The 26,311-nt window shown below is 43.9% G+C and overlaps 1 protein-coding gene across 1 annotated transcript; it reads left to right on the top strand.

The window, feature by feature from the left end:
* Nucleotides 1-252: 252 nt before the first annotated feature.
* Nucleotides 253-26,223, top strand: GOT1 (glutamic-oxaloacetic transaminase 1). The gene is made up of 9 exons (XM_047073275.1): nt 253-455; nt 10,076-10,257; nt 17,115-17,238; nt 17,930-18,042; nt 18,282-18,386; nt 20,076-20,226; nt 20,313-20,478; nt 21,230-21,372; nt 25,413-26,223. Exons 1-9 carry the CDS (start codon nt 338-340, stop codon nt 25,550-25,552), a joined length of 1,242 nt encoding a protein of 413 aa, XP_046929231.1. The 5' UTR covers nt 253-337; the 3' UTR covers nt 25,553-26,223.
* Nucleotides 26,224-26,311: the final 88 nt, after the last annotated feature.

Raw genomic sequence — 26,311 nt, 5'->3', positions numbered from 1 at the left:
CCTCAACCATAGGAGTCCGCTCTGCCAATCAATCCTAGCCCCCGCCCCCATCTTAGCTGGCGTGCAGTGCATTGGTTGCATCATCACTGGCCTCCGATAAGATTCTTTTCTTGGATTGGCTAATAGCATACCCTCCCTCCCGTCCCTGCTGCGTCAGAAGCTCGCGATTGGTTCACCGCGTTGCCAAGTTCCGGACGCAGCTAGGCCATTGGAGGCCGCGGGCCCGCCCCTGCCGGCTGGGTGAAGGTGAAAGTCTCCTCCAGTCGCCCGGGCTAGACCGGACCGGTGGCTCTGGAAAGTAGACTGGAAACTCTCTGTTGTCTCCAGTTCTTCTGCAATGGCGCCTCCTTCTGTGTTCGCCGAGGTTCCGCAGGCGCAGCCCGTCCTTGTCTTTAAGCTCATTGCCGATTTCCGGGAGGATCCGGACCCCCGCAAGGTCAACCTGGGAGTGGGAGGTAAAGATGCTGTGCTTAGGGAGTAGGAGCATCCTGGGGAGTGGAGCGGACCTAATCCGCGCCGCGGGGAGTGGGACAGGCTGAGGCCCAGCATAGCCTCACGGGGGAGCCCCGGAGAGAAGGCAAGATCTACGAAGCTTTTTCAACCTGCCCGTTTTACAGATGAGCATATGGAGTCTCTGGGAAAAGGAGATGTGCCCAAGGTCCACAGTACAGGTCTAGCAGCCAGGACACAAACCCAGTTTTTACGATTCCTCATTCTATGTTCTTTATACCGCATCCTTTCGCCTGTTAGTAAATGGGGCGCCCAGAGATTGGAAGGAGAGGGAGGAAGCTAGGAAGCCTGATAGGCTCGAAGTTCTGGCTGCTGGGGAATGGATGAGGGAGAACTCTAAGCCTTAGGGAGCTCTGATCTGGGTCAATAAATATTTGAGTGACTACCAGCTAACAATCAGTACTTTACCAAGCCTTGTGGGGGCGAGGAGAGGAGACTGAGGGTTGGTTTTGGCCTCAAGGATGTTAAAGTCAAGATGTGATATAATAGAAATTTAGAATACTTCTGAGACAGGTTAATGCTGCCTGGGAGGATCTGGGAAGAATATTCTGGCCTTCACAGATGTGGTAGGAATGGGTAGAGATGGTGGGAAGGAGTGGAAAGAGTGTGGAGGTAGGAGCTCGCTTTTCCCACATTCTTGTCCTCATTTCTTGTTTGTATTTCTTGGACCTTTGACAGCTCAGAACATGGGCCTCAGTTTCCCTTTCTGCAAGAAAAGGGTTTAGACCGGAGTGCCTTAGAATAACTCCAACCTTTGGTGAATTTGTTGTTTCTGTCACTGTCATTTGAACGTTTGAAGCCCCACAGACACTCGACTACATACAAAGGCCAGCCACGTTGAAGAAAATGAGTATGATGTTCTGTGCTAAGGAACACACTTAGAGGACTACAAATTTTGGAAAGAGAAAATCAAGGGTGGCGAGAAGGAGGTTCAGAATCAGGCTTCCCACAGTGAGTGTACATAGGACCTGTTAAAAAAAAGTCTTTACTAAGGAGCATGGGAGAGGAGTGAGAAAAAAGCCATTAAAAAGTATGATTTGTTGAAGCTAGGTAATGGGTAAATGGAACATCCATCATATCATTCTTGCAACTTCTGTATATGTTTGAAATTTTCCGTAATAAAGCATTTTTTAAAAAGTAAATAGTATGTAGTTTAACTCATGGAGAGAAAGTGATGTTTTCAACAGGCAGCTGAGTGGGAGAAATATTGAAAGAATGCCTTGAATTGAATTGGAATCGGGCAGTATTCAAGCTCTTAATTTAAATCCAATTTAAAACCTCCAAGTACTTATTTAGGGCCAGATATATACGTTGATGTTGATTTAAATACATCTTTTAAAATTTTTTGACTCAGTTACCTTTAAACTATCTTACAGAATTTTTGTGAGAGTTAAATACATTTAAAGTACTTAGAATAGTGGCTGGCAAATAAGTAGGAGTTATGTAAGTATTAGTCGTTTTGGCATTTCTGTTACTTTTGTTACTATTGTTGTTTTGGCAGCTCTTAGGTTGCATAGAAGATGTTGAATAAATTTTTCAGCTTAAGAACTGCAAAATGAAATCATTTCTGACATCCCTTAAGAAATAAACTGCTCATGCAGAGAAAAAGTGCCCTGCCAGCCCAGGCCAGAAATGATTGGCTCAGAAGTATGGTTTGTAGTTCAGGTGGTCACTTCACCTGTGACAGTGCCTTTTTCATGGTTTCCAGGAACCCAGGAACTTTACCTGCTTACCATGAACAACTGATTTATGCATTTAATCTTTTTTAAAAGTTTATTTATTTATTTTTGAGAGAGAGCGAGAGAGCGTGCTCAAGTTGGGGAGGGGCAGAGACACAGAGAGAGAGAATCCCAAGCAGGCTCTGCACTGTCAGAGCAGAGCCTGATGCGGGGCTCAAACTCTTGATCAAGAGTCGGAAGCTTAACCGACTGAGCCACCCAGGCGCCCCTGCATTTAATGCTTACAACGACTCTGAGGGTTGCTTTAGACATAAGGAAGTTGAAGCTGAGATGGATGAAGCAGTTTGCCCCAAGTCATATGGCCATTGGTAAGGGAACTGTCCTCTATTTTGGGTCCTTCAGGTGGTCCAGAGGCTGCCAGTGCACTGTAGTGGCAGGTGCTTTGCATACAGGTCAGCCCCGCAGTTTAGTGACGTGACCTTGGGAGGGCTAGTTAAACATCCTAGGACTCAGTCTGTTAAATGAGGAGCAGGGATGGAATGACCTCTCTCTAAAATTGTACTCTAAGATTCACTAACATATTATATGTAAGATAATGATGTTACTGGCCTCATCAGTTGACTGAGGATGAAATGAATAATTATGTATGAAATGTGATATATAAGTGAAAAGTGTGATATAAATATTATTTTTCTTTTTATGATCACCTTGACCAGTTTTTTTTGTTGTTGTTTTGTTTTTTTGTGTGTGTGGATGGCAGGGGCTCAGGTGAGGGTCTCCTTCATCTTTTGAATGTCCTGTCTGTAGTTATACACATCACCAAGTATATCTTTTGTGAAGGAAATGTAATTAATCACTGACTTTGGGGAAGCTACTTTCTCCCCCTCCCCCCCCATGTTAAGATAAAGCTCAGTGGGAATTAACCAGCTCAAGTTCTAGTGATGTTGGATGTGTTTAAAATAAACTACAACTATAATTTTACTACCTAGTTCCTACTTGCTGATAGTTTCTCCAGAGATATTCTTCTTGCTGTTTCCATAATTTCCTTTTAGTTAAAGCAGAGCATCACATGTAAGTATGATATGCTCTGAGTTGATCATTTTAGTGCTTGTCAAAGTTTCAGACAAGTGGCTTTAAGGGCACAAGAGACACAGGTCCATCCCGATGTAGCTGAAGCAAGACATTTCTTCATAGGCTTCAGTCTGTTTATCGCATAAACTTAGATTCCTTTTGTTCCAGATAAACTGCTCTTATTTTAAGGTCTGTTGCTGTTTTTAATGTGGATTTCTAGCATCTTCACATAAAACAGTTGGATAGATGTGCTGTATTAGGTGTTTCTGAGTACTCGCTGGCCCTCTTCCCAGGAGCCTAGATGGAGAAGGGCTTTAAGAGGTGTGCATATGTGCCCGGGCTCTTGGGTAGTGGTGGGTGAGGGAAGTGGGGATGTTCAGAGGAGAGGAGGGGGGCGGTCTGATCATTGCATTCTCCATGTTCTTCCTTTCTTCTGGAAAGCAGCACTGCTGCACTGCCCTGAAACTTGGGTGCCTCCTCTAAAAGAGGGGTGCCTGGGGCTGGGAAGCCTGCTGGCAGAGGCCCCTCACACAGTGCTCTGGGGCCTGCTTGCTTCGGGCTTTCCCTAGACATCTCTTGTCCTTAAAAAAAGTACATGGATCCATGAGCGTAATATAGTATGACAGCCTAGCTCTTACAATTCTTTGATCTTGGACAAATTATTCAACTTTTCTGGTCTCAGTTTCCAGATCATAACATCTATTTTGTGAGTTGTTTATAGGAATTAAACAGGGGTTAAAAAAAAAAAAAAGGTGAAGCATTTAGGACAGTGCCTTGTGTGTACTAAGCATTCAGTAAGTTCTTGTTATTACTGTGGCTCAGGTACCGTCGATGTCTATTAATTGTGAAGTCTTTCTTTCTATCCAGAACCTCTTCCCTGAATGCCAGACCCATACTTAATACAGTTTGCTAGACACACCAAATTCAGCATGTTTGGAACACAACTGGTCATTTTTACCTTCCCTTCAATCTTTTTTTTTTTTCTGCTTATGTTTTATATCTTGGTTGGCCCTCCCTGCCCCCCATCACCACCAGTCTTTATCCAGACTAGAGAGACTTTTGAGTCATTTGCCATCCTTCCCTTGAACCCATGTCAGTTTATTTGGTCACTGGGTTCTGTATTATCTATCTGTCTCATAAATCTTATGACTGTCTCCTCTTTTCTTTATCCTTGCCATCACTACCTTCATTCAAGATGTCATTTTTCCCTTTCTGGATTATTGCAGTAGCCTCCTGGTTTAACTGTCTGCCTGTGTTCTCCTTTCCAGTTTATTTTCTACAGTGTCACTCAAAAGATCCTTGATGTACAGCTGTCAACATCACCCTGTTTAAATGCTTCCAGTGGTTTCCCCATTGAAACGACGTTCCTTAGGAGAGACTCAGAAGAGACTCCAAAGACTTTTTTAGCCCCTCCTTGCTATTCCTCCTTGGATCTTATATTCGAACCATGAAAATGCACGTCCTCAGAAACCTCAGGTCTCCAGGCCTCTTGGACCCTGCACAGGTGTTCCTGCAGTCTGGTGAAGGGGAGCAAAATTTGCCACACTGAAGTATGGCTTAAGCTGGTTATTTTTAAGAAACTGCAGATAGAGGAGAAGCTCTGAAAACCATGTAGAAGTTGCCCTTTAGTAAGAGACATTTATAGGGGAAATATCCATTTGTAAGAGTGACTCTCAGATGACTCTAAATATTTAGAAACTTACCAGTGGAGAGGGCTGGGCTGAAGTCTGCGTAACAATCTTACTCTTGTTCACTGTGTTTTAATGATCATCTTCCATAACTGACTCCCCACCCTTTTTGTCTCTAGCTGAAGGTGATATTTAATGTGATGGCTTTGGCCATTTTGGGGAGTTACTCAGTTTTCCTGGATATACAGGGAAAACCGAGTAACTCCCATGTATACAGGAGCTACAGGTTATTAAACTTTTTTCTCCTGTTAACCTGTCTTATGTCAATTTAATTATTAGACCAGCCAAAGAACCGAAAAGGGTGGAAGGGAAAACTTCTCTGCCTCTACACTAGAATGCCCTTTCCTTGTCTACCTTTTAAACTTGTATTCAACTTTCAGACTTGATTCTCTGTGAAATCTTTCCTGACTCCTTACAGGAGAATTAAGGGCTCCGTGTTCTGTTTCCTTGAGGGCAAACAGTATCCTACCTATTTCTGTGTAGCTACTTGTAGCCAGTGCCTTGTTCTTGGTAGATTCAGTAATGAGTAATGAATGAGTGAATGAAAGAATGAGTGAGAAACTCCTGGCTCCAAGTAGGAATAAAAATCCCCTGGAAAGCAGGAATCATAGTTGTTAATCATGTTTGACTTCATTGCTCTAATCACAAGAGCAGTCTGCTGTTCTGCTTCATTAGGACAGTTAGGCAAGGCATTGGAAATAAATCTGGAACTGAACCTGGGAGAAACTGGGTGGTGAAGAAGGAAGGGGAGGTATCAGTTGGCCAGTTTCTCTTTTGTCCCAATATAGATGCCTCCGTGCCTCCAGTCATGTATAAGATTTTTTAGAGTAGTACAGAATATGCAGTATGGGTAAGAACAGCAGTACTGCAACCTTTCATCTTCCTATTTTACTTATTTATTTATTTAACTGTTATTTTTTAAAGGATTTTATTTTTAAGCAATCCCTACACTCAACATGGGGCTTGAACTCACAACTCTGAGATCAAGAATCACATGCTCCACTGACTGAGCCAGCCAGGCACCCCCCCCCCCCATTTTATTTATAATATGTGGTTTACAAATAACATTATTATCATAAATGTAATATATATGGCATAATTATGTAATAGATATATAGCATCCCAACACAGATGTGAAGCATAATAGAACTAGTTTTTCTATGAATACCCACACTCTTGTACATCTAAATAGCATCCCTTCTGTGTGTGTAGTGAAAGATGTGTTTGCTGTTGCTACAAGTATCATTTCCAGCAATCAGATTTGCTTTCAAAGGACAAAGATTTGGCACCAATTGAGGATATTCAAAATAATGAGATTTCTCTAATTCCAAAAGAAGAATTCCAAGAATAAGATGGACAATGGTAGCACTGTGATTATAGATAGCGTGATTCCCTTCAGGGACAACTCTTAACTTAAAAGTGGTTATTTTGACATCTCTTTAAAAAACCAGGGGCACCTGGGTGGCTCAGTGGTTAAGCGTCTGACTTTGGTTCAGACGATAATCTCACTGTTCATGAGTTCGAGCTCCACATTGGGCTCTGTGCTGACAGCTCAGAGCCTGGAGCCTGCTTCGGATTCTGTGTCTCCCTCTCTCTCTGCCCCTCCCCCATTCATGCTCTGTCTCTCTCTCTCTCTCTTCCAAAAATAAATAAACATTAAAAAAAATTTAAAAAACCAGACCACCTGGGTGCCTCAGTCAGTTAAGCATCAGACTCTTGATTTCGGCTCAGGTCATGATCTCACCATTTGTAAGATTGAGCCCATTGCTGGGCTTTGTGCTGACAGCATGGAGCTTGCTTGGGATTCTCTCTCCCTCTCTGTCTCTCTGCCCCTACCCCGCTCGTGCTCACTCGAACTCTTTCTCTCTCTCCCTCTCAAAATAAATAAACATTTAAAAAAGGAATTAAAAAAAAAACCCAGACCAAATCCCACCTGATAAAAATAGGCTTTTTAACTTGTTTGGAGGGAATTTAGTGGGTCAGGGGATAGTATGTGAGCATTGTGACAGTGTTACAGCCTCCTACCCAGAGACTATTGGTTGGTTAGTGGCTGTGGCAGTCTGAGCTCTGTCTACATTCTTTTTATTTTTTATTTTTTTTTAAATTTTTTTTTCTTTCAACGTTTATTTATTTATTTGGGACAGAGAGAGACAGAGCATGAACGGGGGAGGGGCAGAGAGAGAGGGAGACACAGAATCGGAAACAGGCTCCAGGCTCCGAGCCATCAGCCCAGAGCCTGACGCGGGGCTCGAACTCACAGACCGCGAGATCGTGACCTGGCTGAAGTCGGACGCTTAACCGACTGCGCCACCCAGGCGCCCCTGTCTACATTCTTATTACCAGTTTGATGTGCTTATCAGATCTGCAAATGACACATTCCTAGAGGGTAGAGTTAGTTGATAGAAGACAAACCCCAAATGAAAATGATCTTATAAAGTCTTGACTTATTTGTTGTATAGCTTTTGACCTGTAATTTTACATCTAGAAACATTTTTCTTTTTTTTTTTTTTTAATTTTTTTTTTCAACGTTTATTTATTTTTGGGACAGAGAGAGACAGAGCATGAACGGGGGAGGGGCAGAGAGAGAGGGAGACACAGAATCGGAAACAGGCTCCAGGCTCTGAGCCATCAGCCCAGAGCCTGACGCGGGGCTCGAACTCACGGAACGCGAGATCGTGACCTGGCTGAAGTCGGACGCTTAACCGACTGCGCCACCCAGGCGCCCCTAGAAACATTTTTCTAAGGGAACACTCGTGAATATGTGTGAAGATACAAGAACATTTATCACAGTATTTATAATGTCAAATAATCAAAAGCAACACAAATATTTAATCAATCATGGAAAGGAATGTTGTCTAGCCATTGTGTTACAAATTGTGTTGTAAATGGATCATAAATATGAAAAATGCCCAATTGCATTTATAATAAGAGAAATGCAAATTAAAACTACTCTGAGGTACCATTTGCATCCTTACACTGGCAAAAATTTACTCTGGTGGAGGCTGTGTTAACTGATAAAAATCCCTGTGGAGGCTAGTTTGGGTATATCTGTCAAAACTACAGATACACATACTTCTTATCCACTTCTTCAATTTTCAACCTGCATCCTACAGATATATTTGCATACATGTATGATGACATATGTATGAGGTTGTTCATTGAAGTATTGTTTTGTAATAGCCAAAGATTGGAAACAACTCAAACGTCCATCAGCAAGACACTGGCAAAACAAATTATGGGACATGCATCAGTTATGCAGCTGTAAAAAAGAACAAAGACATTTTGTGTACAAACAGAAAAAAAAAAAGATCTTTAAGTAGAAAAAGCAAGGAACAAAACAGTGTATAGTATGTTGTATGTTACCTTTTATATAAAAAGGGGGAACATAAGCAAGCTGTACTTGCTTGCAGTTTTATAGGGAAATTCTGGAAGGATACAAAAGAATGCAGCTGTTATTTATTGGGGGGTGAGGAGTTGGAACTAGGTAGATGGAGGATAAGGATGGGTTGGAGACATGTGAATATATTACCTATTATAAGAATAGTTAATGACAGTGAAAATACTCATATTTGTTAAGTGGAAAAAAGCATGTTGAAAATTTTATATACAGTGTGATGCATGTTTTATAAAAGAATATACTCATGTAAAATAAAGCTTAAGAGGGTTGTACACCAAAATGTCCATACTGTATCCCTGAGTGCCAGGATTATATATTAATCATAATGTTTATCATTTGCTTTCTGGGTTTTTAGAAAATTTCTACAGTCAACATGTATTGTTCAGTAAATAATATCAATAACCTTTCTAAAAAGTGATTTAAAAAAAAAAGTCAGGGATTAATGTTGGACAGAAATGAGCAAGATAAAACAATCAGAATTACTCTGAATATTTCAGTTTCAGGGCGCCTGGGTGGCTCCAGGCTAAACCAGTTGGTTTAGTGTCCAACTCTTGATTTTGGCTCAGGTCATGATCTCATGGTTGTGTGATCGAGCACCATGTAGGGGTCTGTGCTGAGCGTGGAGCCTGCTTGAGATTCTCTCTCTCTCTCTCTCTCTCTCTCTCTCTCTCCCTCTCTCCCCCCCCCCGTCTCTTTCTCTCTGCCCCTCCCCCCTCAAAATAAATAAAATAAACATTTAAAAAAATAAAATAAAATTTTCAGTTCCAAAATCACTTCCAAAGTCTGGGTCTGTTGGAGACATAAACATTCCAGCAAAGTCAAATGACCCCTGTCAGGAATCTGCGCAGATTGTTGGCTTGGGTGCAAGCCACAGCAGCTGCCCTCTAAAGCTATAATCCTAAAATAATCATACGTTAGTAGTGGGGAAAAAGTCAGCGATAGGATAACTGGACTAAAAATACTTTTAGTGTAGAGGTGCTTAGAAATTTGCTGTAGGCAAGACTGTAAATATTATGAAATAGATACATTTAGATCAATAAACGTGTGAAACATGAAGTAGGAGGAACAGTGAAAATGGCCAGCCCTGGCGGAGAGAGGACAAAAACGTGTGCAAATATCAAATAGGTTGCTGAGTGATTGTGTAACCATTTGCTGGAATCTTCAGCCCCGGGGCATTTGCTTGCCACTTGTCCCGTTTCTGTTCTTACAGGACAAGAGGGGGAGGTGGGCCTTCTGCCATGCCCCTCTCCACATTTTATGTTAGAAGGTGCAGCATTCGTGTGAAGTAGCACCTTGTACTTTCTGAAATCTCTTGGGGAGATGCAGAAGGAGGGAGATTCGGGGCCCATGGCTATACAGACCTCAGCGCGCCAGTCGTATCAACACAGCATCTGTAAGGTGTAGCTTAGTGTGCAGAGTGCTTTCACGTGCACTCTTTCTCTCAGTCAGGCTCTCTGACGCCCCAGTTGTGTTTCAGCATTCTGTCTTTTAGAGGTCATGCGTTTAAGGGCTCTAACTTCCATAAGGGTAGGAACTATGTCTGTCCTGCCTGCCCAGCATATAGCCCAGTGGCTGGCCCAAAGCAGGCAGGCAGTCAGCGAATGAACTTTAATTTCCCTCGCAGTTCTGTTTGGTTGGAAGATGGTGGAGTGCTCCTTGTTTGCAGGGCTAGCTCTTTCTTGGATGAAGCCTGACTCCTCCTCTGCTACTAACTCTTCCCTGTCTTCCAGCTTATCGCACAGATGACTGCCAGCCCTGGGTTTTGCCAGTCGTGAGGAAGGTGGAGCAGAAGATTGCTAACGACAATAGCCTAAACCACGAGTACCTGCCGATCCTGGGCCTGGCGGAGTTCCGGACCCATGCGTCCCGCCTTGCCCTTGGGGATAACAGCCCAGCTCTCCAGGAGAAGCGGGTGAGTTTTGGGTGAGTTTTGGGTGAGGGTGTACAGTTGACCCTTGAACAGTGTCGGGGTTAAGGGTGCTGACTCCATGCCACACTGAGTCGAAAATTCTTGTATAACTTTTGACTCCCCCAAAACTTAACAGTCTACTAGAAGCCTTATGGATAACATAAAGTCAATTCATGTATGTTGTATGTATTCTATACTGTATTCTTACAACAACGTAAGCTAGAGAAAAGAAAATGTTATTAAGAAAATCATAAGGGGGCACCTGGGTGGCTCAGTCAGTTAAGCCTCTGACTTCGGCTAAGGTCACAATCTCACAGTTTGTGAGCTTGAGCCTGGAGTCCGGCTTTGTGCTGACAGTGCAGAGCCTGCTTGGGATTCTCTGTCTCTCTCTGCCCCTCCCCGACTTGCACATGCACTTGTGCTCTCTCTTTCTCTCTCAAAATAAATAAGTAAACTTAAAAAAATCATAAGGAAGAGAAAATGCATTTACAACACAGTACTGTATTTATTTTAAAAAATCCAGGTATATGTGGACCCATGCATTTCAAACCTGTGTCATTAGGGGTAGACCGTATTTTCTTTAGATGCTACGCAGGGGAGAGCAGGTTGAAAACTCAGTTTGGTTAAAAGTGTCAGGTGTTATGTCTGTTGAACTGTCTCCTGACTGGTAGTGCAAACGGTGTGGCTGTATATCAAGCATGGCTTCTTTGATTGTTTTGTTTTATGCAATAGATGATCAGATTTTAGCTGCTGGGTTTGAAGCAGTCAGGGAATTTAATGAAATGATGAAGAGATCAGGGTCTGGACCCAAATCTGCCCCTTTAGCCATGGGCAAGTCATTTACCCCTCTGACCCCGGCATCTCATCTACATGTTACGAAAGACTAGTTTGTGGTTCATGATCCCATTAGGAGCACTTACATAGAGGGGATCATTTAAGAGGTCTCTGACCCCCTGAAATTTTATGCAGAATTCTGTGTGTACGTGTATTTCTGAAGAGAAGGTTTTAGCTTTTATTGGATTTTTTTTAAGGTTTTTAAGGAATATCTATGCTATGCCCAATGTGGGGCTTGAACTCACAACCCCCAAGATCAAGAGTGGCATGATGGTGGACCAGCTGGTGGACCAGCTGAGCCAGCCAGGCGCCCTGCTTTTATTGGACTTTCAAAAGGAGTCTGTGTCCCCAAAAGTTCAAGAGCCACTAGTCTAGATGCTTTCTGAAGTTCCTGCCAGTTCTAATGTTCTTTAATTCTTCTAGCCTTGACTTCATCTTCTCCCATTTAAGTGCTTCCTAGTAGGTATTCTGTGTATAGCTGGAGATATATGGAAGAACATATTTGGAAGCAGATATAGCGAAATAGGCTGTATGTGGCTGGAAGTGGTTTGGTAGAGATTCTCGGTGTTGTAGGGACTCAGAGGACAGGGATGGTGGTATGGATGGAATTGGGATGTGAGCTGAACTTTGGGGAATGAGGCCAGGACACTGGCTATACGTTAGCATCACCTAGGGAATTTTACATACATATAGGTGGGCGGACCCCAGTCCAGACCAGTTAAGTCAGAATCTTAGAGGGTACCACCCTTCCCTGCCCTTTCACTCCCTGCCCCACCCACCCCTAACTCCCTTCCCTGCTTGGGCATAGTTTTAAAAGCTCCCCAGCTGATTCCAAAGTACAACCAGGGTTGGGAACCTCAAAGTAGAGAGGAAGGAAAAAGGGGGGTCCTTTTTTTGGAGTAGAAGGAATGCAGGGACAGAGATAGGAGGTAAGTGGGTCTAGGTTGTAGAGACACCTACCTGATTGGAGCTGGGAACATGTCACATAGATCGGGCAGGCTGATTTGGCACCCTGGGCAGGGGAAATCATCTGAAGGTTTGAACAGAGAAGTTACCCAATCAGAGTGTTTGAAGAAGATAAACCTGGCTGCATGGGGAAGGGCTCCGGTTTTTGCAATAGTCCAGTTAGGTATTGTGCAGTTTAAACCAGCTGCCCTACTGCTCCCCTGGGCCGGTGTCGTAGTGCAGCCTTTGTGCACGGAATGGACCAATTCTTGGAATCATCTGATTTATTCTCCACCTGCAGTTACCCAGTTGCCTCCATATGCAGAATGGCAGGGTGAAAATTGAGGGTTGGACACAGGCACAGTCTTTTGTGTATCAGGTGGCAGGGAGGCTCTGAGTGAACGTCCTGGAACTCAGGTCAGTGATCAGGCAAGTCATGAGTGGATTTTGATGACTGACACTGGAACGTTGAGGAGAGTCCTGATGAAGTTTGAGAGTGGAGGACTTTGGCAGCTGGGGGTTATCTTGTGAGACGCTGTTGATAGACGGATGGAATTCTGTTTTTGACAAAGGAAAACCGAGTTTCTGTGTTGGGGACCTTCTTCCTCTGAGACTGCACATTTCTTGTACACTTAATATCTGTGTCGGGTGGATGCTTGTTTCTCTGCCCAGTGCTCCCGTTTTGATTTCATTCTGTAAGACGTGTGGAACATGGCCCTCCCTCTTTGTCTGGTTCATCCTGTGTTGTGTTTTTGATCAGAGAACAAATTTAGATGGCAGTCCATAAATATTTGAAGGCTTTTTTTTTTTTTTGAGGGGTGTGGAGGATGGTTTGGGATGCTCTCTTGGCATCTGCATCACCATAGGTACTGGCTGGTTCTGAGCTCTGAGTCTGTCCTTTCTCCCTGGACGTCTTCACCATCCCCAAGTTCAGCCCACTGTTCTCTCATTTGGATTCTTATAATAGCCTCTTGTCTCTAGTCCCTTCCCCATCCTATTACATTCTGCACAGTGCAGCTAGGATGATCTTCCTTAGCAAAAAAAGCTGATAATCATGTCACCTGCTCCCTGCCATACACACACACACACACACACACAAACACACACACACCCTTCCATTATCTACAGGGCAAATCCAGACTTTGAACTTGGCATGTGGCATATTTCATCCTGTTCTCCAGTGACTCACAGCCCCCCCACACCCCACCCACCACCCATTCCCCTTGGGGTCCCTGCCATTCCACAGACCTGTAAGTCCTGCAAGGCCCGGCCAAGGGTCACTTCCATGCTGAGTCCTTAGCTTTCTCGGGCAGAGCTGAGTTATCACAGGACTTTGTTCACAGCTCAGGAATAATTGTACTTATTATGCTTACTATAATGTATAATTTTATTTTATTTTATTATTTTTTTTAAAAAAAAATTTTTTTTTTCAACGTTTTTATTTATTTTTGGGAGAGAGACAGAGCATGAACGGGCGAGGGGCAGAGAGAGAGGGAGACACAGAATCGGAAACAGGCTCCAGGCTCTGAGCCATCAGCCCAGAGCCTGACGCGGGGCTCGAACTCACGGAACGCGAGATCGTGACCTGGCTGAAGTCGGACGCTTAACCGACTGCGCCACCCAGGCGCCCCTAATGTATAATTTTATAAGTCTGTCTCCCACAAGACCATGACTTCCCTCAGGGCAGGGATGATGGGTTACTAATTTATCTTGTAAATTTTCAGCATTTAGCTCCCAGTCTGACACATCAGAGATTCTCAGATGTTTGAATTCCCTCATTCATTCAGTCAACAGATGAGTGGTCACCATTAAGGGTAGGCACTGTTCTAGAAGCTGGAGCATAGCAGTGACCAAAAGACCCAAAATATTCTGCCCTGGCTTACTGTTATGTGGGGAGAAGGAACTGTAAACATAATAAATAAGAACATGATAGAGTATGTTAAAAGAAAATAAATGTTGTAAAAAGAAAGTAGGAGAGGCACATTAGGAGAGCTGAGGGTGGGAGTAGGGGTAGAATTGGTTTTCACTGGGGTGGTCATGATAGAAATAGAAATGGCATTTCAGCCAGAACTTGAAGGAAATGAGGCGTGAATGAGTAAACCAGAAAACAAATAATAATCATGTCTTCCCCTAGATTTTTCTTCTCAAGATTCAATGTTACCAGGTCCATCAACCATTTTGAGGAGACCTCTATTTTCTACACTCGTCACTGCCTCTTACTGCTTTCTATTTTCAGACCTTGTACCGTATGTCCAGTTTTCATCTCCAGCACTGTAATGTTTCAGCTTTGGGAATTCCCAAGCCACCATCGGTAGGAGGGCTCGTAGGCCATGTGATGCTATCCCAGTTTCTCGCTTTGACCGTCACCTCTAGGAGGCTTAGGCTTTCACTGTGGCTTATCTTGTCACCGTTGTCTTCTTCATCCAGTTTGCCCATGCTTAGCACCCTGTGCCAGAGACCTGTGTGAACTGCTAGCAGTGCCCAGGTTCATGCATCATGGCCTTGGTTGCAAGCAGCTTCTGCTCAGCTTTCCTGCTCCTCATTACATCAGCAAACTGTGATCTCAGACAAATGTTGTCGAGTCTGGCAGGGATTTCTTCAGGCCATGTAGCTAAATCAAGATCACAGGTTACCTACTGGCATCATTCACACCACATGTTACTGGATTTTTCTAGTTCTGGACACCCCAGTTTAGCCGCCAGGTTGGTTGCCTGGTTCGTTTTGAACTTCGCACTTGTTTCCTTCATCCCAAATGTAGGGTTTCCCTGGACTTTAGAACAGTTTGCCAAAATTCAGTTCACAGAGTGACCAAATTGATACATTATTGGTTTGCCCCCAATTTCTTTCTTTTAATTGCTGATACAGTTTGTGTTTCACTGAAGCCGTCCAGTATTCAGTATGTTTTTAGGGAATGATAATTTCTTGAGAATTTGATGTCAAGTGTTACATAAAAGGATTAGGTCACGTTAGTGAAGTGGATGTATCTCTTCCGAACATGTTTTCAATCTAATCTACTGGCTTTTTGACTTCTTTTAGTTAATGAATTTGCATCTTGGAGTGGGAGAGAAAGGAAATAAAAAATTACACCTGAGAACATTTTCACTGATGTCCACGTACACCCGTCACATACCCGTGATAACTTAAAACCAGGTTCAAGGGAAGCCTTGCTCATCTGTATAGAAAGTGTCAACATTCCAGAATTGCCTAGGTGTTTGAAATGTGAGATAATGAATAAAGTTGACATTCAACTTAGCTCATGCCAGGTCCATGAAAAATAAATGCACATATGGCTTAACATCACTGACTAACCGTCTAACCGACTTAGCCACCCAGGCAGCCTGCAAAACCTTTATAAAGTAATGGGAGGGGCCTGGTGCTCAGTGGGGATCACTGTGGAGAACAGAGAAGTTGGTGTGCCCCATCTGACCGGCACTGACCGTTTTCACCCAGTCCACTGCCCTTGCTTTCCTACAGCGCACAACCATGCTCACTTCCTCGTTTGCTTGAACGTCCACTTGGCTTCTATTTCACATTTCAGACCGTATTCTTTCACAGATGCTCAGACCTCTGAATACAAATAGAACACTGGGGAATAATAACAAGTGGTGATAATTGGTATCACTGCCTCGTTCCTGGCTCAAAGAGGATTTCTGCTAATGACTCATTGTTCATCAAAAAGCTGACTTATTCATCATGGCTGAATGAATTTTTCCTGTTACTTTTGAGAAGTATCCATTATTTCCTGTTTTACTGAGCATCAAAATCAGGGATGTCTATGATTTTCTTATCTGTCATGAAGATCATTTGGGTTTTCTGTACCTTAGTGGCATGACACATTTTATATCTCTTAACAATCTTGCATTCATGGGATGACTGTCACTTGAGAAAGGGGGTGTTTTTTAGTGTACTGTTGGGTTCATGCTGTTCATTAATGTTTATCTGGAAAGTGAGTATCAGTGTTCATGAATGAGTTTGGTCTCCCTTTTTTCTGTTTTTTTTCCTTTGTTATCTTTTAGCATCAAAGTTTTGTTACTGTTTTAAAGAAGATTTCAGGAGCTTTTCTACTTTGTCTAGGGAGATTTTTTTTTAACCTTTCTATTGTGGAAAATTCCAGATATTTACATAAATAGATAATGCAGTGTGATGAAAAAACCCCATGTATCCATCACCGGGCTTCAACAATGATCTGTATTTGGTCAATTTTGTATACCCTCCCACCCCCGTGCCAAAGGTAAGTTATTGTACAGCAAATCCCAGACATCTAAATATATTTTAAAAATTATTTTAAAATTTTGCAAATAATACATGAATATGTTCTCCTTTTTTTAGAAAATCACTTACACATTAGGCCAAACAAAGTCCCCTTGATCACTATTCCCCCGTCCCAGGCCCCTCCCCAGAGGTTGCCAGTGTTGTTAGATTGCTGTGCCCTTCCTTTTGATAGATTTTCTCAGGTGATCTTTTTCTTTCTCCTTAATCCTTTAGACACATTGAGCAATTTATGACATTTCTCTACTGAGTCATGCCAAAGCCTACTAAGAATTGTGAGAGGGCGGAACGGAAGGCATGTAGGCAGAACAGCAGAAGCAGGGCAGGTGACTAGATCTGAAGCAAGAAGGCGTGGAATCATTCCCAGCTCTGCCTCTCACAGCCACACAGCCCTTTGAGAGACCCCTTCTCTGCATCGATTTCCTCATGTATGAGTTGGGGATCTATAGCTTACTTCATAGAGTTGTGCAAGGATTGAACAAGAATGTGTGTGAAGGTATTTTGTAAATGGGACAACATAGGACTCTATTATTGCCCATGTGGGGTCATTTTAAGATGCAAGGAAGTTAAGGAAAGTTGTCTTGAGAGGCTGGTAACCGAACAAAGTGCTTCACTTCCCGTAGCCTCGGTTTCCTCATTTGTAAACATGGGCAAATATAGTTGTGAGGTTTTGATAAGATAATACATTTAAAGGGCTTAGCACAGAGCAGGCACAAAGTAAGTGCTCCATGGTACTAATAACAAGTGCTCGTTGTTTCCTAATAATCATCTGACTTCACTATTATCAACCAGTGACCTTGCTTCTCTTTCAGGTGGGAGGTGTCCAGTCTTTGGGGGGGACAGGTGCACTTCGAATCGGAGCTGAGTTCCTAGCACGATGGTACAATGGAACAAACAACAAGGACACGCCTGTCTACATGTCCTCACCAACCTGGGGTGAGTCCTTTAGCTGTAGTGAGAGGAGAAACAGAGGAGCCCGGGGGGGATTACCCTCATGAATGTCACCGCTTATGCAGAAGATGTAACCCAGCCTGGATCAACTGACATTTGTCGATGGCTCGAGCAGTGGATTATGGCAGTACATGAGTAACCTGATGCTCCAGTTCAGAATAGCAATACTCATTCTCAAGTTTCTTGGTAGACTTGTGTTTTAGCATATGTTGAAATTTCCCAGAGGAGGTATAAAAAGTAGACACAGGAAGTCCCATTGTGGTGTAGGATATAAATTTAGCATGACTGACCAGTTGAACTTGTTCTTGGTTACAATCATTTTTCTAAGTCTTTTTTTTAATGTTTGTTTATTTTTGAGAGAGAGAGAAAAAGTGCAAGCAGGTGAGGGGCAGAGAGAAAGGGAGACAGAATCCAAAGCAGGCTCCAGGCTCTGAGCTGTCAGCACAGAGCCCGATGCGGGGGGCTCGAACCCACAAACCGTGAGATCATGACCTGAGCTAAAGTGGGAGGCTTAAACTGACTGAGCCCCCAGGCGCCCCTCATTCTTCTTAACTCCTTACCTCGATGTTGCCCAGGGAATGTTGAACCTGTGAGGGCCCTGGAAGCTGACTTGTGTCCTTTCCAATTAAGCTTCTGTATTTGTAAAGCATTTAACTTTTTACCCCTTTGCTTACAGAGAATCATAATGGTGTATTTTCTGCCGCTGGATTTAAAGACATTCGGTCCTATCACTATTGGGACGCAGCGAAGAGAGGACTCGATCTCCAGGGTTTCCTGAATGATCTGGAGGTGGGCGATTAGATGAAAAGTAAACAGACCCCCATGGTGTCAGGAGGAGCAGGGAAAGGTCTTTGGATCAGTTGATAAGGGAGAGAGTCTGAAACATCCTACCCAAACCAGATGGTGGTTTCTGAGTTAGCACATAAGGAAGAAATATGCTGCCCCTTGCCCAGTGTGCCACTGACTCTGACAGCACCCCCACCATATTCCTGCTAGTGTGGCAGCTGACATAGCTTCCTTCCCCTCAGAATGCCCCCGAGTTCTCCATCTTTGTCCTCCATGCCTGTGCACACAACCCAACTGGGACTGACCCAACTCCGGAGCAGTGGAAGCAGATCGCCGCCGTTATGAAGGTAACTGCCTTTCCAGAGCATCTCTTGAAACATAGTATGTATTATTATTTTATGTATTCAAAAGCAATATCTGTTCACAGAAGAGTTTGGAAAATGGAGAAAAGCCCAAAGAAGAAGATAAATATTAACTGTAAATCCTATTACCCAAAGAAAGCCATTGTTAATATGTTACACATGTAAATATATTTATTTCACAAAGATGGGGTCATTTTCTTTATGCTGTTTTGTAACATACTTGTCTTTCATTTGGATTCCTTTATGTGCCATGGAATGTTTTATAGCGCCATTTTCCATGCATGGCTACGTGCCATTAGGGATTGATTAAATCAATTCATGGACATTTAGATCTCAGGTTTCTTGTTCTTCTGAACAGTTGTGTATAAGACTCCTTGTTATAATTTCTTTGGGATGACTCTCTAGATTTGAATTTCTATCTCAAAGGGTATATATTCTTCATTAATGTGTTTAAAGAATACTCATTGAGAAACTGCTACGCAGCAGGCATCTGGAGGATATAATAGTGAGCACAGCAGAGACCATCTCTGCTCTCAAAGAGCATACAGCCTGTTTGGGCAGACAGCCAAATACTGTGGGACAGCAGTGTTGATCCTTGAAGGATGAGGACAGGTGGGGGCTGGCAGGGAAGGAATGTTCCCTACAGAGGGAGGAGTGTGGTCAAAGCCCAAGGTAGAAGTCATGGCCCATTTAAGGAACTGAGAATAAGTCTCAGTACAGCAAGAGTTCTAAGGGGTTGCAAGTGAGTTAAAGGTAAATGGGGGCAAGATCCTGTGCTGAGCCATTGGACTTTATTTGGAGGGCAGTGGGGAGCCACTGGAGAACATTTATGTCATGCTGTGTTGTGAGCAGATTTGCGTTGTCTTCAGGCTACATAGCAGGGAGTGGATCCAAGGGAGGCAAGGTTAGTCAGGCTGAGAGAGCAGTTAGGAGGCTGTTGTCATGATCCAGATGGGAGCTGTTGGGGATCTGAATGAAGTCAGTGGCAGGGGCAGACCTGAAAGGATTCTCAAGCCCCCAGGAGATGGGGGTGATGGGAATCGGGATGTGATTGGATGTGAGGGATGAGCTGCTGGGGTAGGAGTGGAGGATGCACCCTGGCCTCTGGCGTGGACAGTTGGGGGCATAGAAGTGGTGTCCTCTCAGACAATAAGCATAGTAGGAGGGGCAAGTTCAGTTGTGGGGAGTTCTTTGAGGAGGTTGGAGGGGTGAGAGTAGGGACTACACGGTCTGCTTTGTCTTCAGTGCCCAGTAGACGAGGGCTGGGGTTGTCAGGGACCCCTGGGGAGACCAAGCTGACTAAGCTTATCACACCGAGAATTCTGAGGAAAGAATCCTCCACCAACATGGGACACTACATCCACGCCTCACAAATAAGCCCTGTTTGGCAAAGCAGCATCATGATACTCTAGGAGAGTGTACTTTAAAAGAATAAGGTTTACTGAAATTGTTAGACTTATTGTTAGCTTGATAGTCTAGAATATCCAACTGCATACTGGTATTTAGCTGAACAGAGGAACAGATGTAAGTGGCGGTTGAACGCAGAAAGGGGAGAGATAGGAGAAATGGGTAGTGTTAGAAATTTTGTGCAGGCACCAGCTGGGGAAGGAAGGCTGGTGTCTGAGGTTGGTTCCAGAAGGATCTCCTGGCCTGACTCACTTTCCTTCCTCACAGCGCCGGTTTCTGTTCCCCTTCTTTGACTCAGCCTATCAGGGCTTTGCATCTGGAGACCTTGAGAAAGACGCCTGGGCTGTTCGCTATTTTGTGTCTGAAGGATTTGAGCTCTTCTGTGCTCAGTCCTTTTCCAAGAACTTCGGGCTCTACAGTGAGTGCTCTCCTGAGTTATAGCCCTGTCCCGCCCCACCCCACCCCCATCACAGCTCCCAAGCTGACTCTCATCCCTCCCTTTAGATGAGCGAGTGGGCAATCTGACCGTGGTTGGAAAAGAACCTGACAGCATCCTGCGGGTCCTTTCCCAGATGGAGAAGATAGTGCGAATTACTTGGTCCAATCCCCCTGCTCAGGGAGCGCGAATTGTGGCCTGTACCCTCTCTAACCCTGAGCTCTTTAAAGAATGGTAAGGGGCACAAAGCCTGATGGGTGAGTTGTGGGAACATAGGACAGTAATTGTCCCATCACATTTAACCGTCTCTTCCTTTTATTTTGGCAGAGGCAGGACAAAATTACTTTGAACTCTTTGAGTCGCAGATATTTCTGTAGAATAAGGCTGGCACCTGCTCACACGAGCGTAATACAACACACGTGAATAACACAGAACCAGGAACATAGGAGGAAGCACTCAGTGAATGGGGCGTTTTCTCCATTCTCCCACTACCCAGGCTTCCCCCCTAAAAGTTGGGAAACACAGGAAGGAATTCCTGATAGTCTAGAATATCCAACTGCAAGTTAGTGGGACAACTTGGGGACTCTTCATTTGTATCTAGTTTGCATATATTTTGCCTTATTTTGAAACAATTTTTATGTGGTAGCTATCTACAGTCTACTTAATTAGGCCTGATAAAATACATTAGCCTGTCTGGGTCAGTCCCTAGGTGAATTCTGGGTTAAAACATGAGCGGTATCACAGCCACTATACCCATGACTAGTGCTAAATTCCCATCAGAAGCTCAGTTATTTCCTTCTGCCTGGTAAGTCTCTCTGTGGTCTTTATCTGTGGGTTTATCTACCCATCTAGGCCTCCACGTACTGTCATAGCCAGGTCGTGATCTCATCTGCAGTTTATAGATTAAATTATATTTTTTAAACTTACGTGTTTCTGTGTGCCATCTGTCTTGTCTGGACTGATATTTATACTGCTGTCCACTCAGGACAGGTAATGTGAAGACAATGGCTGACCGGATTCTGACCATGAGATCTGAACTCAGGGCACGCTTAGAAGCCCTCAAGACTCCAGGAACCTGGAACCACATCACTGAGCAAATTGGAATGTTCAGCTTCACCGGCTTGAACCGTAAGTGTCCCCCCAGCTACCTGGAATGCTCCCTCCTTTCATTGTTGGGTTTGGCCCCTTTACCTATTTGGTCAGCCATAAAACTGTGGGCCAGAACAAGTTAGGTTTTCTCAGTGTGTCCCACTCATCTGCAGAGCCATAACTAAGTTAGTTTCATTTTTGTGGACTGGGAAGTAACAGGATTTATAGCTTGGAGACTTGCTTTATGAAACGTCTCTCATAAATGCTTGGGTACCTTTTGGTTTTTCTTTAATCCTAAGTATAAATATCATACATGATTATTCAGGGACCTGATTTCTTTTTTTTTTTTTTTAATTTTTTTTTTTTTAATGTTTATTTATTTTTGAGACTGAGAGAGACAGAGCACGAATGGGGGAGGGGCAGAGAGAGAGGGAGACACAGAATCAGAAGCAGGCTCCAGTCTCTGAGCCATCAGCCCAGAGCCCGACGTGGGGCTTGAACTCACGGAGCGTGAGATCATGACCTGAGCTGAAGTCGGACGCTTAACCGACTGAGCCACCCAGGCGCCCCAGGGACCTGATTTCTTTTCTTTAAATTTTTTTTTTTTTTCAATGTTTATTTATTTTTGGGACAGAGAGAGACAGAGCATGAACGGGGGAGGGGCAGAGAGAGAGGGAGACACAGAATCGGAAACAGGCTCCAGGCTCCGAGCCATCAGCCCAGAGCCTGATGCGGGGCTCGAACTCCCGGACCGCGAGATCGTGACCTGGCTGAAGTCGGACGCTTAACCGACTGCGCCACCCAGGCGCCCCGGGACCTGATTTCTTAACAAGTCTTTCCTAGTCTCCAAGCATTACCCTCAAAAAAGAGGTTACAAAGTTCTCTCTCCACTTCACAAATAAGAACTTAGGTTGGTAGCTGGAGTTGAGAGCCGATTGGAAGTCTAGCGGGCAGCCATGTGTGATCTTGGTCAGCGGTCAGTAGGGCATATCAGCCATTGGCTGTCCCTTCTGATGATAGAGGATTCATTCATTTAATATGTGATTACGGAACCCCTGCCAGCCAAGCCACGGGTCATATGGTACAGATGTGGCTGCCCACTGTGTGTGGAGCTTGTGTCTGAGTGGCTCTGGGGACAGTTGTATGCCTGACTTGGGTAGCGAGTGGGACATCAGAGGTGCTAGGAAGCACTGTAAACCAGGGCCTTCAGAGTGCCTGTGTGAAATGGGCTCAGAAAAAGCCAAAGGAAATATAAACAAGAAAGATGGTACTGTATATGGTAGACCCCCGGAAATACTTTGGGGGAGAATGAGACTACCCAAAAAGTAAAGGGATGTCTTAGTTAGCCATAGGTGTCCTCCTGATTCTGGAATGGGGCATTAGTTCGCTTAGTAAAATCATCCTTTGCAATTTTAAAAAATATTAGGTATAATGGAAGTGGTATTTAGTAGCAGTATTCTAAAGGCTCAGAAGGTGGATGTGTCTCCCCATAAGATGTATATATTACCCCACTCTCCAGAGTAGGAAATTTGTTTTATTATGAATTAGAAAACAGTGACAATAGACGGGTGCTCATAACACGTAAGTCATATTTTTAGCACTTGGCACTACTTACTCTGTTTAAAAACATTTTTTTCCCCTCCCAACATTTTATTAAGGAAAACTTTTAAAACAGAACAGTTGGAGGAATTGTGACAATGAACCACATATACCACCACCTGGGTTCTACAGGGCTCATGCCACAGTGCCTCCTTTATGATATTCTGTCCATCAGAACAGGGGATTGCAGCCTGTCATTTGTGGTGTACTCTACGAGATCTCTGAAGCCCCTGAAATGATATTTTAAACATTGTGTATGTGTGTATTGGCTTTTTTCTAGGGAAAGAGTTCATAACTTTTGTTTCTCAGTTATGATGCTTCCTTTCCTGACAAAAGTGGAGAGGTTTCATCTTTATTTAAAAAAAAGAAAACAGGGTTGGGGTGCCTGGCTGGCTCAGTTGGTCGAGTGTGCACCTCTTTTAAGTTTTTTTTTTTAATGTTTATTTATTTTTGAAGGAGAGAGAGAGACAGAGTGTGAGTAGGGGAGGGGCAGAGAGAGAGAGGGAGACACAGAATCTGAAGCAGGCTCCAGGCTCTGAGCTGTCAGCAGAGAGCCTGATGTGGGGCTCGAACTCACGAACCGTGAGATCATGACTTGAACTGAAGTCAGATGCCCACTGACTGAGCCACTCAGGTGCCCCAAGAGAGTGCAACTCTTGATCTTGGGGTTGTGAGTTTAAGCCCAACATTGAATGTAGAGATTACTCAAAAATAAAATCTTATAAAAAGACAAAAAACCCAAGGTTGGAGCCCTATAACTACATCTTTACAGGTGGTGGTGTGCCTGTGGCTCTGTGGGTGGTTGAGGTTAGTCTTTATCTCCTTGGGTGACTGTAATTCACACAGTTAAAGCTGGTCAAGGCTACTTCTTCTTTTTTTTTTTAATGTTTATTCTTGAGAGAGACAGAGTGTGAGTGGGGAAGGGGCAGAGAACGGGAGACACTGAATCTGAACCAGGCTCCAGGCTCTGAGCTGTCAGCACAGAGCCCAACGCAGGGCTCGAACCCACAAACCGTGAGATCATGACCCGAGCTGAAATCAGACACTTAACTGACCAGGCGCCCCTGGTCAAGGCTACTTCTGAAGGTCACTTTGTTTGCAGGGGTCCAGAGTAACACTGACTACAGGGTCCAGATTTTCCATTTCCATACAGAGGCAACTCAGCATCCTGGCTAAGAGCTCAGACTCGGGAGTTACATGGCCTGCCTTAACATCCCAGATCTACCACTGACTAGCTATATGACCTTGGGAAAGTCTTTTAACTTCCCTGTGTACCATCTATACAATGGGAATGATAAGGTTATCAAGATTGACTGAGTTAATATAAGGTGCTTAGAATACTGCCTGGCACATAGTGTTTACTCCTGTGATTATTATGATTTTATCACTATCTTCATTGGGGCTGCTATGACAGAATAGCATAGGCTATTTATTTATTTCTCACAGTGCTGGAGGCCAGGCAGCTTGAGATCGGGACACCAGCATGGTCAGTTATGGTGGGGGCTCTCTTCCTAGTTTGCAGATGGCTGCCTTCTTGCTGTGTGGGGCTGAAGGGAAGAGAGAGAGTGTGCATGCATGCTTGCACCAGCTTGTCTCTTCTAAGGGCATTCCTGCCAACACAGGGACTCTACCTCATGGCGTCATCCAAACCTCATTATCTGACAGAGGCCCCAGCTCCTAATTCTATCACATTAGGGGTTAGGGTTTCAACATATGAGTTTTGGAGGGACATGAATATTCAGTCCATAACAATTATCCCATTCCCTCAAATTAATGGTGCTAATTAAGGGTGCTATTTATTTAGGGAAAAATCAAATAAAATTGTCTCTTGGCTTTGCAATAACCAGAAATCTCTAGAGATTGTGGCATAAGGGAAAAATAGGCCGTTCCTTCCTATTTCCTACACAAGCATTTCTACAAATACAGGAAAGCCCTCCTGTGTGTTTGAACAGGGGACCGAGAAGTGCCAGATCACAAGCGTCTTACCAGTTTTTCAGCCTGTTGGTTCATGCACACAGCACTTGCCCAGTCCCTCTAGCACGGGGTCTGTACAATGTGCTGTGAAAAGGAAATGTTAAAGGAAGTTTGCTGCTGTGTGCTGGGATACAGGTTAAGGAAGAAGAAGCACTTCATACCAGCGTTTCATATCAATGGGATGTTCTTAAGTCTGAGGGTTGTTTTAATAGGTTGTTCTGGTGAATGTAACACGCAAGCTTCGGTCGGGAGGTAGTCCCAGGTGAAAATTCCTATCAGGAGGAGCTGTATTAAACTTCCTGGGGGTTAGAAAGTTAGCTAATAAGTGGTTTCCAGAATCAATTCAGCATACTTCCCTATGTTTTAATTGGACAGAATAGCTCCTTTTATTTTGCTTCTCTGTGTTGGGGGAAAGAAGGAAACCTGAAACTGTTGTGGAATCTTTGACCCTCAATGGCTGAGAGGGTTCCTACTACTCTCATTATATCTCTTTTGGTTTTCAACAGCGAAGCAGGTTGAATATCTGGTTAACGAAAAGCACATCTATCTGCTGCCAAGTGGTCGGATCAACATGTGTGGCTTAACTACTAAAAATCTAGATTATGTGGCCACCTCCATTTATGAAGCAGTCACCAAAATCCAGTGAAGAAACACCTCCCCAACCAGCACCACCAAAGCAGTCCTGTCACGTGTGTTCCCTGCCTATGCAAGCCTAGCTGTACGTGTCATGGATAGAGACTACGGAGGGCTGGAAGGCTGCTCTGGTGAGGCAGCCCCACATGAAGAGAATGTCCCTTGTAAAGAAATGGGGGCCAGGGATTAGAGCCCCTTAGGAGGCCAGAGCATATTAAGGTTTTAATTTACGAAGAATAAAAAGGTACTTTGATCATGACACGTAGATATCTTGCCCCCTCACTAGAAGCCAGAATGTTGCCTCTGTTGCTCATGTGCTTCTGTGTATCACTTGACTCTGCACAAAGTCTTGTCCCAAAGATCAAGTTGTCTGAAGAGCCAGCTGTGATTGTGAGTGTTGGCTGTGTCATTAAAACTCGTCATCTCTACTCAGAGTGTCTGTCTCCTGCTCTTTCTGCATGGTTGTGTCCCTAGCCCTAAGCTCTAGTTCTCTAGGGTGATCAAGGTAAGAAATAGATTTACCTCTCTCTTACACACACACACACACACACACACACACACACACACACTTAACTGACACAGAAGTTTAAGCAAACAGTATTTACCCTTGCTGGGAGCAGTGCGTTCTGATGTTTTCCATTCTATTGTGTTCTAACTAAAGAAATAAAAGTTGATTGAGACCCATGGAATTGATTTTGTGATCCACTAATGGGTTGTAACTCATAGTTTAAAATGAATGCTCTAGAGGGATTTGCTAGTTGCTAAAGAAAAA

Source organism: Lynx rufus, unplaced genomic scaffold, assembly GCF_022079265.1.
Source record: "Lynx rufus isolate CCGP_SWC_20201006 ecotype Redwood Valley unplaced genomic scaffold, mLynRuf1.p SCAF_11, whole genome shotgun sequence".
Lineage (NCBI taxonomy): Eukaryota > Metazoa > Chordata > Mammalia > Carnivora > Felidae > Lynx > Lynx rufus.
Note: the sequence above shows the minus strand (reverse complement) of the source record. Positions and strands in the feature narration are given on the sequence as shown.

Coding starts and splice junctions, on each gene's coding strand:
- GOT1 (XM_047073275.1), top strand. CDS start 338: ATGGCGCCTCCTTCTGTGTTCGCCGAGGTTCCGCAGGCGCAGCCCGTC. Junction 20,227..20,312: donor CAAGAACTTCGGGCTCTACA/GTGAGTGCTCTC, acceptor CCCTCCCTTTAG/ATGAGCGAGTGGGCAATCTG. Junction 20,479..21,229: donor CCTGAGCTCTTTAAAGAATG/GTAAGGGGCACA, acceptor CTGTCCACTCAG/GACAGGTAATGTGAAGACAA.